The following is a 12,412-nucleotide window of genomic DNA, read 5'->3' on the forward strand; positions in this document are numbered from 1 at the left end:
TCTTTATATTACATACAAAAATAGACAGATTTTAATGATTTTATAGTAGTACAATTTAAAAGACGAAATCATCTTTCTTTGATAATAAACAATTTTGTACATATATATTATTTTTTAATTATGTGATTAGCAGATAAATATGATTGTGTTGTAAAACTATCCCTATACTTATCAACACAGCCAGATGTACTACTAGATTTTATGAACTAATTACACAAAATGAGACCAATATTGTCATATTGTCGAATTTTGTCCGAATTAACAGTTCACATTCAAGATTAAGACAGCACAAAGTGCAAGAGAAAGGGAGGACAAGAATCACTAGTATGTCAAATGTATGAGAATATTTAGAGGTCATGCCAAGAGGTAGCTGAGAAATGTGTGACATTTTCGTTATTCAAAATATTTCAATGCATATAATCAAAGAAATCCCGATTGAAAAGTTTATCCATTCATAAAATATATGTGATTATGATATACTTATTTAAGGCAAAAAATCTTGATTATCATTGACATTTTTCCAACACTAAACCCTCTAGATTTGTATGTTGTTTACAGGTATAGGTAAGAAATTGTCTTTAACCTCTATGCAGTCTAGTATGAGATATTTCATTGCTTAATGTATTTTTAATGACAGGTCACAATTATTCCAGACTGACATTCCTGTGTGACCATTATTTAAAAAGCATGTAACATATTTATATATGCATAGAACATTGAATTTATTTATCGCACTAACAGACCAAATGGCTGGTAAATGAGGGAATATAAATAGACATGTTCACACTCTGCATCTTTTGTTAAAATACAGTTAAATAGTTCTCCCAAAAAATATTGAGATGCACAGTGATCACATGATTGTGGCCTTTCTCAGTCAGTGTTATCCTTCTACAGAATAATTTATTGTTGAAATTGTCTGTATGTAAAGTGCTCATCTCATACTGTTTTTAATAGGATTTTACTATTTTTTTGCATTAGTTTGAGCAATAATGATGGGTTTATATGTAGAATCAAAATACTTTGGCTAGATTTGGTGTTCAGTACATCCAACATCAATTAGCAAATATATTATTAAGCATAAGGCAGATCAAGGTGGCTATTCCAGATTAAGTAAAGCAATGCAATACATGCCTTTTTAAGTGAGTTATATTTGACTTAAGATGTTGCAGCTGGTAATGTGATAGCTTCATATGTAAGACATTTATTTAAAATATAAAGATCAAAAAGTATTAGTAAAAGACTACTGGAATAATGTATAATTTGATTTAACAGCCATTTCAAAGCTTCCATAAATATTTTTGTCAATTATATCTGATACAATATACACAACTAATTGTAAATTGATCTTACTATGGCAGAAAGCTATAGGCAAGTATCATCAGTGGTTAGTCATTATTTTGATTCACATATAATATATATAAACACTAGTAGTCATTATCAGCTTCGGTAGCATTTTACGATCTTGGTTGTCATAAAACCTATGTCCTTTTTTGGAGTTCAAGTTTACTTCATATCAAATTTCATCAAATTTGGTTCAGCGGTTTGGTCGTCAAAAAATGACAAACAGAGTTACTCTCACATTTATAATAATATTAATATAGATGAATGTTAGTATTTGTTAAGAATTAATGGACTTCAATTGTTTTTGACCGATTGGTCTGAAGGTAACACTAACCCTAGACCAAAAAAAACCAGTTCATTAACCGTATATTAGATCTTTGTTCACTAATTTTATGAGGCAATCTTATTAACTCTTATTAAAAATGGTTTAGTCAAAATAATATATTTATAAGGTTTTACCTTCACTTACAAGATATAGTGTATTATCTAACTGATTATATTCAAGTTTTTTTTTTATAGTAGCATGTACAGTACATTCTTGTGCAACCAAGACACCTATAAAAGCTATTGAGACTATGATGTCATGCAAACCGAATCAACACCTTGTCAAATACATGTTCGGACAAGCCATTGTTCAAGAAATTAATTATGTCCAATCTGCTACGTCCTATGCAAAGAACATAATATAGTCATGAAAAAATAACTAAAGGTTTGCATATAGTTGAGAATATCAACAACAAACATGCACTTTAAAAACATTTTTAGTTTTAAAATCTTTATATTTGACTATATATAATTCTATTAAATTCATAAAAATTGATGCATCCGTAGAATATTTTGAATATTAATTTTATTATCTATCTTAATGGCATTATTTTTAAACACTCATTCAACTAATCTACACTAAATACTGTATATTCCATGATAGATTGATTTCCACACATTTTCCTTAACAGTACATGGAATGTATGCCATAAATAGAATAATTACAAAGTATTTTTAATATTGTAACAAACAATAAATATCCATTTTTATTAATAGATGATATAGCTATTTCATTATCAAATATCTTTTTTTTTTAACTTTCGTGATTGGCAAAGATCACACATTTTAAAGACAAAAAAAAACCTTTCATATTTCTTATACAGATATATTCGTGATAGAAGCTTATTACTTAAGTCTCATTAGTTATTTATCTATACTATGTATATTCCGCGATATACACTATATAACGTATACAAATAACAATTTAAAATATATAAAAGTCTACAAGCGAATTTAGTGAGTTAATGGGCTTGGAAGGATCGCATATGTAGGCTGGGGGTTTGCATAAACGCATCCTTTGTCTCAATTGCAATATTCCATAAGGAGTTGCGAATCGTTTGTAATATTTATACACACTGAACAATGATGTCATCGTATAATACCAATTGAGGATAGCGATAATTTATACGCATCTAGAACTGACGCATCGTGAAGGTCCTACTTTCTTTTTTTCTAGATTTTATTTCCAACGAAACTCATTTATGATAAATCAAGCTTACGATGAGTCAAATATTTTGTGCAATGTGTATTTTTTGCGTAGACCTGACATAACAGAATTTCTACAAAGCACTGTCAAATACTATCAACGTTAACGACAGCATTTCATATTGCCTAAAGAAGTACAATAATAAAGTAATAAAAAATATATATAAAGTCTCCCACCTTGGAAATCCAATCACAATTGTAATAATTCACTGCTTTTTTATTTCGATGTGAAAATAAGAAAATAAGAGCCTTGTATAGATTTGACCTTTATAACTAAACACTGCAACACTGTCATCCACTGGCACTTAACGATGCTACATACGAATAATTTTTTTTAATAAACACGAAATGTGGTTTAAAATTTAGTTCTTCAAGAAAATCTCACCGTTTCAAAATCACTCAGAAGATATTCGGTAGTCGCGCATGCCCAACAAAAATTTACATCACGTGACCTGTCATGGCGTCACGGATACTACTTCTTTAGTAACATCAAATATTTTTAGTACGCTACGACTGAATACTATACAGCCAAAATATAAAGAAATATATTTTACGACTTTATTATAATTATATATTATCATGAATAGTAAAATTATAAATATATGAAATATAAATACAGAAAAATTTAAATATAGTTATAACAGTGGTTTAAAATGTGCATTTAGTAACAGTAAAATTAAAAGTATTATCTAATACTTTTATAATGATTTAAATGCAAATGTAATTGAAGTTTATTGATATTGATTTAGAGTAAATTAATATAAATAAATTTTAATTTTGAAATCCCTTGTTATGTATGTACTAGCATACGGGATAGACATATTGATTTTTGCAGTAGATAAAAATGTCTAGAAATAAACTACCCTGCTTTAAAAAAGAAGCCTTGGTTTATGCGTTAAACTTCATGTAAATGGCCAGAAATTCATTCAACGGAAAAATCTTAGTCACAGTGTTTTCAGATACATGTTGGATGTACTTTCTTTTCAGTTCGGTTTAGGTTCGGTATTATTTGCGATCATGTTGTCTAGTTCTTGCCGTTATATGCTTTTGATAAACGCAGCTCCAGTGGTTAGATAGTTAGAATCCAAGAAGAAGGATTGCAGATATCAGTAGCACGAAATCAAGGTGTCAAAGAGCTTTCCAGAATATCTAGAAACGCTATTAGGAGACCGTCAGTATATTTAGACAACCCGAGACAAAAATAATTTGAACTGTAACCGCCTAGGAAGATTGGTACATAAGATTGACGGCACGTCGGGAGCGTACATTAAAATCCTTGGCCATACAAAATCGACTATGGTGGTCTACTGACAGTAGTTTGTGATAAAACCATTCATACTTCATGAAGATGGCCAATGTGCCAGGACACGTGCTAAACAAACTAGCAAGGGTCCATCATGCAGTGTTTTCTGCTTTCAACAACTGTAAACTCTTCTTGATTGTTCGCATTCTAATAAATGAGTTGTGAACAATTGGTCGAAACTTAGTGCGGACAAAATCTTAATAAAGAAGTATATTAAAAGTAAAAAAGAAATCAAAGCGCCTTGCTAACTTTGCAAATAAATTTATATTTTATTTCCTGGTCTATTTTATAAATGTACACCATTGTTAGATAAAAAATTGTGATTTGATATTATGAAATGAAATACTTATTTACATTTCAACGAAATATATAAATTAAAAAAATCAATGGTAATAAAAACTGGGATATCGAAATGGCGGCACACGGCAGTGAACTGGATTAATTCCGTTACAGATTCGACAATGTCGCTGCATATGAGTAGAACAAACATTTGGAAGCTTTTTTTTCAAGCATTCACAGGGATCATCTGAATTCTCTTCTGATACCCGTACGCTTGAAGTACATCTTGTTTGTGATGAATGAACTTTTTCATCTTGTTTAGAAAAGCCTGGTGAACTGAAGGTTATGGAAGGTCGTCTACCCATCTGACCACGACTTTTCGAATATAGCATGGGCTTCTGAGTCGATGACGGAAGTACAGGTGGAATAAAAAATCCCTGTTCTTCACTATCCGCCAATGGTGGTGATTTGTTAGGATTTTGCTGCGCCTGAGGTGTTTCATTATGAACATTTTCGTAAGCACGCTCATCTCGGCTGTTCGATAAATGTAAATCTGTTTGAATTGGTTTGGATGAGATTTTATGGATGTCAGGTTCAGAAAATTGAACTCGATTTGGAATTTGTGAAGTAATTGACGAGGTTGATTGCTGTGAAAACTGATTCAAACTACGCCCCGATGTATTGGGGAGATTTGCTTGATTTTGTTGCCCTTCGTATGTTTGGGTGTGTTGGGTTTCATTTCGTCGACTTGGGGTGCTTTTAGCCGGAAATTGTTCATTGCAAGTAGATTCCGATAAGTTTAAATGATTTCTTTGTTCACTTTGAGTCGATTGTTGTGATTTTGACGAAATATTATTCATAGTTTGTGTAAAATTAGGACTTGATTGGCTTTGATTCGAACAGTTTGCTTTACCTGCGGAGCAGGAACGGCTACAAGAATCATTTTTATGTGAATTTATTACTTTTGGTGGTTGTTTTGGTTCTGTTTTATCTTGAGCATAGTTGTCTGACTTTATAGAAGAAGATAGAAATGATCCTTTTGCAAAATTCTCGTAACTGGTTTCCGAGTCATTGTATCTCTTATGAATTCTTTGTCGTTCTTCTTGTGTATTTGTGAAAGCTCTTCTTTCAGATTCATCAATTTCAAGAGGTTCATTGTAATGATGACCATAGGTGTTTGATGATTTTGGAGTTTCTGGTAATAAGGAAAACCACTGGCTTTCTCTCTCTTTTTTACTTGGAACATCATTATGACCTAGTGTTTTTTGTTTTTCTACGTCTTCATGTAATAAACTATACTCTTTTGTATTGTTTTTCGATAAATAATGTTTTAATCGTTTCACAAACCTGTCTACAATCTGAAGATCAATATTTTCATTTACTTTTTTCAAATTCACGATGAGATATTCTTTTATTTCGTTATTATTATCAAATGCATTTCTTTCCTTTATTATATGATTTAATTGTTTTGATAAAGATTTTATTTGATTTTTAAGAGCTAAACTGTCTGAACCTTGACTTAAAGAAAGATCATCAAATAACTTAGTTAATTCACATTTGATTTCAATTTCTTGTATTTCTTCCAGGATTGAATCCTTACTAGGTTGAGGAATTTTTGACAACTCAGACAGTAATTGATTTTTTTGCAGCAATAAATCACGATGTAAATTTGTAGTTTTATTATTTCTACTATCCAATAGTGTAAAGTACTTCTCTACAGAAGAATTAAATAAGGTTTCATATCTGCGACTACTGTCTTCGTCATGCTTATAAAAATTATAAATAATAAAATAATCCGCGATATCTTCCTTTAAACTATTGAATAATATATTCTTTTTAGTATTTCCATCAAATGGATCTTTTAAAATTGTATCTATTGTATTTTTTATTTCTGTTTTATACGTACATATTGCCTTTTCGTCTTTAATGAGTGGCTTTACGGATATAATAGCTTCTTTTAATTGATTTTTTCTGTGATCTTTACTCTGAATAAGCTCGTAAGATGTAGGCAATTCAGACATTAGATTTTGGAGTTCAATATCGAGCAATGTATCATATAAGAAATCGTCATTAAAAGTTTCGGGGTTTGTATTTATTTCACTTATTTTCATAATGATTTTGACGATTAGATTATCTTTTATTACTTTCATATCCTGTCTTTCTTGCGGTGTTTTTGCTGGCAAAGGAAGTTGATAACACCAGGATTCCACAATATCGAGAATTATATCAGCTGGCTTTTTATTATCTTGAATTTGAGATGTTTGATAGTGAATCGATTGGGAAGACGGAAGATCTGCTTCATCAGTATTTAAAATACTTTTGCTTTGATTCATAACTGATGTCTGTGTATTATTTTTATCTCGCGGCACGTGTTTCCTTTCGGACAAAGAAGATTTTAATCTTTGTTGTAAATCATTTGCGAAATGGTCTATATTATTAGTTTGATGGGGTAGGAGCGGTAGTTTGACAAGCCATTTCGTAATTTCTTTATGAATCTTATCATCACAATTTTTGTCGTATTTTTCAAATTCATGAATTCTTTTGGCGAGCGTTGCCAAAATTTGATCCCATGTTAATAATTCGCCCACACCAGTCGCCTCCCTCAACGGTAACGTTTCAAACCACTCATCTATTTTACATCTCGTCTTGATTTCTTCAACTTCATCAACCATGGACGATTCGTTTGGAAATGGAACGCTAAAAAGTGCACCATATAAATCGTTGTAAATTTGATCTTTTGTGAGTGGTATAGAGTTTTTGTCTTGAACGTCGTCAAAATATTTATCGATTTCTCTTCTTATCCTCTTTTCATAATTCAACTTAACAGCATCATTTCCGTGATCAAAATTTTCTAATATAAACATAGTTGCTAACCGATCTTTGTATATTTTAAAACCTGCACTGTCGTCGCGGTTGTAGCTGGAACGCACCGGATAAGGCAATGACATTTCAATTGTTTTTTCTAGATCATGCTTGTATTCGACTCCTGTTGTTTTGTTTCTAATTTCGGTTCTGAGAGCCATAATTATGTCCAGCAAATTTTCTTTTAATTCATTCTTTGTAGTCTGAAGTTTCTTATTCTGGGGCAAGTTTTGAAGCTGAAGATCTATTTCTTCAGACAGCCTTTCCTCGTACAATAGATTATCATTAAAATATTTGGGATTCATATTCAACTCTCCCATTCTTTGATAAATTTTAGTTGCAACGTTCTGTTTCAACGTTTTAGAAACACCATCATTTTCTGCTTTCACAGGGAGGTTATTACACCACTCTTCTATAATCTCCACAATAACTGTTCCAGGGTCGCGATTTGTTAGAGAAATGTTTGCTTTAGTATGACAAGAATTAGGATATTTACAAATGTTACTAGAAGTTTTTGTATCGGCACTATTTGATGTTACGTCTAGTTTTTTTCTATATTTCTCTTCTTTATTTCTGTTGCTGATTCGATTCATTCGATTAATTAATTGCTGTATCACAACAACAAAATTGATTTCCTTATTTATATCCAGTGGAAGATTACATATCCAATTAGACACATAATCTATCAAATCTCTATCAATATCTTTATTAGGATTTATTTTTGTAACTTGGTTTCTTTCTGACATTTTCTCAGCTAAGCTGTTTACCATCGCAACTAACTGATCTTGAGAAGCTTTATCTTTTAGAGGCAATAAAGGTAAATTGTTTAGCCAGTTTGTTATCTCATTGGCATATTCCATCTTAAGCGTAAAATGAGTAATAGTTTCATTACACGGCATGTGTCTTTTAGCGATATTATTAGAAAGACACGATGCTCTACAAGGGGCAGATTTTTTATTAGACATCATATTTATTTCACTAAAAAGTCGTGCGATACAAGCCTCCAACTTGAGATCATCGTCGAAAATATCTTCATCATTTTCACGAATGTAAGCTTCAATATAATCGCTCAGAGTTAGGTCGAAAACATCGGTGTTTGTTGAAAATGTGTTTCTCAGAGTCATTGAGCAACATGGAGAAAGCCGTTTAACGGCAAGTATTTTGTTAACTAAATCATTTACCATCACCGGCATCATGTTTTCATATTGTGATGGTATTTGAACAATTTTAAAGAATTCAGTTATTATTAATGTGAGATGGTCTTTATAATCTCTCTCAGGTGGCAATTCTTGTTTGTTTTCATCAATGTCATTTATAATTTTCGCTAGCGTATTTACGTGATCAGCCCGAAATGAATTTTCTGCTTCAACGAAAGATTCTTGTAATGGTAGGTTTTTCAAACAGTCAGATATAATCCTAATATATTGCAGTTCTTTTGACAACTTTTCAATAGAAGTTTCATGTTCTTTTATGTCTGTTGACATGTTTGGGTCTGACTTGGAGAGAGCGCCTAATTTTTGAAGTTCCCTTTTGATAAGTTGGGTACATGCCTCTCTTGCTATATAACTTTCGGAATCGTATTTATGTTCCAAGAATTTTGCTATTAATTCTTTAGCTGTTTCTTCAAGACTAATGGTGAAGATATCTTTTATGTTTTCGTCACAACAAAGATTTTCATCGACTATTTGGTTACTTTCTTGGTTTTCATAAATTACATTATTATTTTTGTCAAAAATTAAATGACCAATCCTACTTTTGAGCGATTCTGCTAGTGCTGGAATATTTCGCTTCTGCTCTCGTTTTGTTACATCATTTAAAAACTTTTTTATTTCGGTTGTGATTGTTTTTGGTGTTGTATTTATTGATTTTATCTTTCAATCGTGAGGCAAGATTTTGGTTCAACTCTTTTGTTACAGAGTTTATGTTTTTTGAGAAAATTTGAACTGGTTGTTCATTTACCCAACGCGAGATCTCATTGCTGAGTCTATTGGTCTCATTGGATACTAAAGTTTTTCGTTGAGCCGATGAATTTTCGTATAATCCAATTTCAGGCAGCTCATTTTCACTAACATTTTGAGATTTTAAAGAATTTGGGATTGATATATCTTTAATTTTTTCTATCAGCACACTAACGTAGGGTTTTGCCTCGTTAATATTGTCGAAATAATCATATCTATGAAGCCATCTGTTAATAAAGAAGTTTAAATATTTGTCCTTTTCCATGCTAGTTTCTGGAGCTATTTTTTCCAATTTAACTTGATCTAAAATATCTTCGACAAGCTTATTTCCTAACGTTTCTTTGATCCTTTTGGATTTGTTAAATGATTGAGGTGGTAATGTGTTAATCCAAGCTGTTATCACATCGGCCAACTTCTCTGCATACATAACCACTTCGGCATCCACCTTAGAGGTCGTTCTCTTTTTCATAATACTCGTTCGTCTTTTGTTACTGCAGTTAGCAGTACATTGATCAAATAATTCTGTTTCTGATTTGAAAACGGATATTATGTTTCCAAAACGATATTTATCTTTACTCTCTATAGTAGCTGAACTATTTTGTCTTGAATTACCATTTGAAATAAAACTTTTTAGTCTCTTCACAATGTCGTTAGCAATATTAGTAATGTTTATGTCAGAAAGATCTGTTACAGACTTCAAAAGATTAAATAATTTAACTTTTAATTCATAATCGTGTCTTTGGATTAAAGATAGATTTCGTAAAAGAAGTTCTTTTATTTCTTTTACTATAATTCCAGATTTATAAATATCATAATATGCATCCAAATTCTCAGATATAATGTAATTTAAAAATGGCTTAATTTTATTTAATTCTGCGTTAATATCAGTACTTCTCACGCAATTACTAAGAAAATGTGTTTCTTGTTGTTGTAAATAGGCTGTTTTGGTGTTTGATTCCTTTTTTAAAACAAAATTTGCTAAATTATCTGCGTATTTGTTTAGCTGAGCGATGCTAGGTTTTCTCCTTGTGAAGTTAAAATAGTCATTTAATAATTTTATTATCTCCTCTTTCAAACGCAGTTTAATATCTAATATTTCATTGTCATTATTTATTATTGGTAACAGGCGATTGTACAATTCTTCAAGTATAATTTGCATATTAGTGTATGACATTTTTAAATCGGCTTCGTAATTAAAATGCAAAAGAGACTCTTTTAAATATTTTTTAAATTCTAAATCACTCGAAGGTGAATCATCAGATCTCGTTTCTTTTTTATCTTGTCGGTTATATTTATCTAAAATTGTTTGCGTTGTGGTCGGCTTACACATAAGCATGTTACTCATATGTGTTGTTTGGTTATCGTTTAGTTCATTATTAATATCGTTATAGCTGAAAGCACTATCGCTTCCACTCAACGAATTCACCAGAATGTTTATCGTACTATTTTTATCTTCAATATTGTTTTCTTTAGTGTTTTTACTGTCTATAGAATCTGTTGACGTACATTTATCAACCGAATCATATTTTGTTAAATTAATATTGGTGCCTTTATTTCGTCTATTAGAAATTGCGTTCTTTTTATTAAAGTTAGATATTTTCGTTGCGATTTTTGCTTTTAAATTTGCCATAATATCTCCTGCTTGTTTCTCAATATTTAACGGAAGAGAAGCAAGGAATTCATCAATTGCCTTATTAAGTTGTTCATCATACTCTTCATCCATATAGTCTAGTGATAAGTTACTCATTTTAACTGTGAATTCATTAACAATATTTTGTATATTAACGTCACCTGGATCTTTACTTATTGTATTTTGTATACATTCAAGAATAATAGCTGGTAATTGTTCTTTTTCTGCTTCTGGTTCTTTAACAGGAATAAGATCAGACGTAGATGAGAGTTCATTTATTTTTATGGCTGGTAGCTTTCTTGATATGTATATCATTTTGGGCTGGAAATTATAAATATTATTTGAATGTTACTTCAATTCAATTCAATATTATAGAATTAGTTATTTAAGTTGACAAATATTTGGATACATGTTTTAATATTCTATTTGGTTATTAGTCCCTTAGTATAAACGTCTATCTGCGTGTAAATATTATCCTCTGACTTCATAATTATCTAGGCTTATCATATATTTAGTAGTTATTAATTTATAATAAATTAATAGAGGTTTTCCTAGACTGTTATATCTTACCCATTCCCGACTTGGCGCGATCTGCTCGCTGCTAAGCGATAGCTTGGCGCAGTGATATGACGTCATATGATTATCTAGACGCTCCCTCATAAATGAGCATCGATTTTCACCACACGACTGCAAAAGTTAACAATTTTCTCAATAAAATCTTGGTGGTGTGTGACTATGAATTAAATATAGTGATTCCATGGCAATTCCTGGTATAAAAGATATGTTTGTTATGTATTAATATATTCATACTCATAAAATTGGGGCAGTGAATGAAACCGACAAGAAACTTGAAATTCATGCTATTCAAGCTCAATTGTATGGAAAGGCCAAAGGCGTTCTCTCTACTGAGTCCCATAAAAATGAATTCGTGACTATGGAAATCGGAGGTTGTACTGATACGCTGGCGGCTTGTCAATACTGTAACACACTTTTCACAAGAATTTCTAATCATCAATAATATGGAAACTGGTCACTAAAATTCGTGGTTTTGGTAACCTGTCCGAGACAAACTGAGACACGCCATCGCTATCGTTTTTGTCCGATAGGATTTTAAGCCGAACTATTAAAAACTCACGACGTAAATTGGAGATCGAAAAGTTTCTGGGGTTGAACCGAAGTTTGCGTAATTAGCAGACTAAGGTAGCACTATTACTGACTAGAAGGATTAATAGTAGACGATTTCTCCTCCTCTTAATCAGAGTGCAGATTGACAAACGCATCGTAGGATGAAGAGGCTCGGTGAAGAAAAAGATGGCACCTCTCTGAATGCAGGGCGAGAACCGGCATCATTTGCACACTTTGGAACTAGCAATGGATTGCAAATTGCGCGAAATAATATAATTATGATATATTTGTAGCTATTTTGATGATTATCTTCTCTTTGGTCAATCTCTGTAGACTCAAATTGAGATTCGATTGAATTGGTATTGCTCATTATAACATTGTTTA

The 12,412-nt window shown here is 31.4% G+C and overlaps 2 protein-coding genes across 5 annotated transcripts in view; both read right to left on the reverse strand.

The window, feature by feature from the left end:
- Positions 1-3,342, reverse strand: part of LOC124541072 (CLIP-associating protein) — a 59,179-nt gene extending 55,837 nt beyond the window's left edge. For 3 of the 4 annotated variants that reach the window (XM_047118892.1, XM_047118891.1, XM_047118889.1), the window contains exon 1: positions 3,049-3,333. The gene's annotated coding sequence lies outside the window, so the exon portion shown is untranslated. Of the gene's footprint in view, positions 1-3,048 lie in introns of all 4 variants that reach the window. The other variant, XM_047118890.1, reaches the window with a different exon arrangement.
- A 1,215-nt stretch (positions 3,343-4,557) lies between these two features.
- Positions 4,558-8,799, reverse strand: LOC124540921. Its single transcript, XM_047118697.1, has one exon. It carries the CDS (start codon positions 8,797-8,799, stop codon positions 4,558-4,560), a length of 4,242 nt encoding a protein of 1,413 aa, XP_046974653.1.
- Positions 8,800-12,412: the final 3,613 nt, after the last annotated feature.

Source organism: Vanessa cardui, chromosome 27, assembly GCF_905220365.1.
Source record: "Vanessa cardui chromosome 27, ilVanCard2.1, whole genome shotgun sequence".
Classification (NCBI taxonomy): Eukaryota; Metazoa; Arthropoda; class Insecta; order Lepidoptera; family Nymphalidae; genus Vanessa; species Vanessa cardui.

What these genes read in the sequence shown, in the direction of transcription:
- LOC124540921 (XM_047118697.1), bottom strand. Translation starts at nt 8,799, where the DNA reads ATGTCAACAGACATAAAAGAACATGAAACTTCTATTGAAAAGTTGTCA.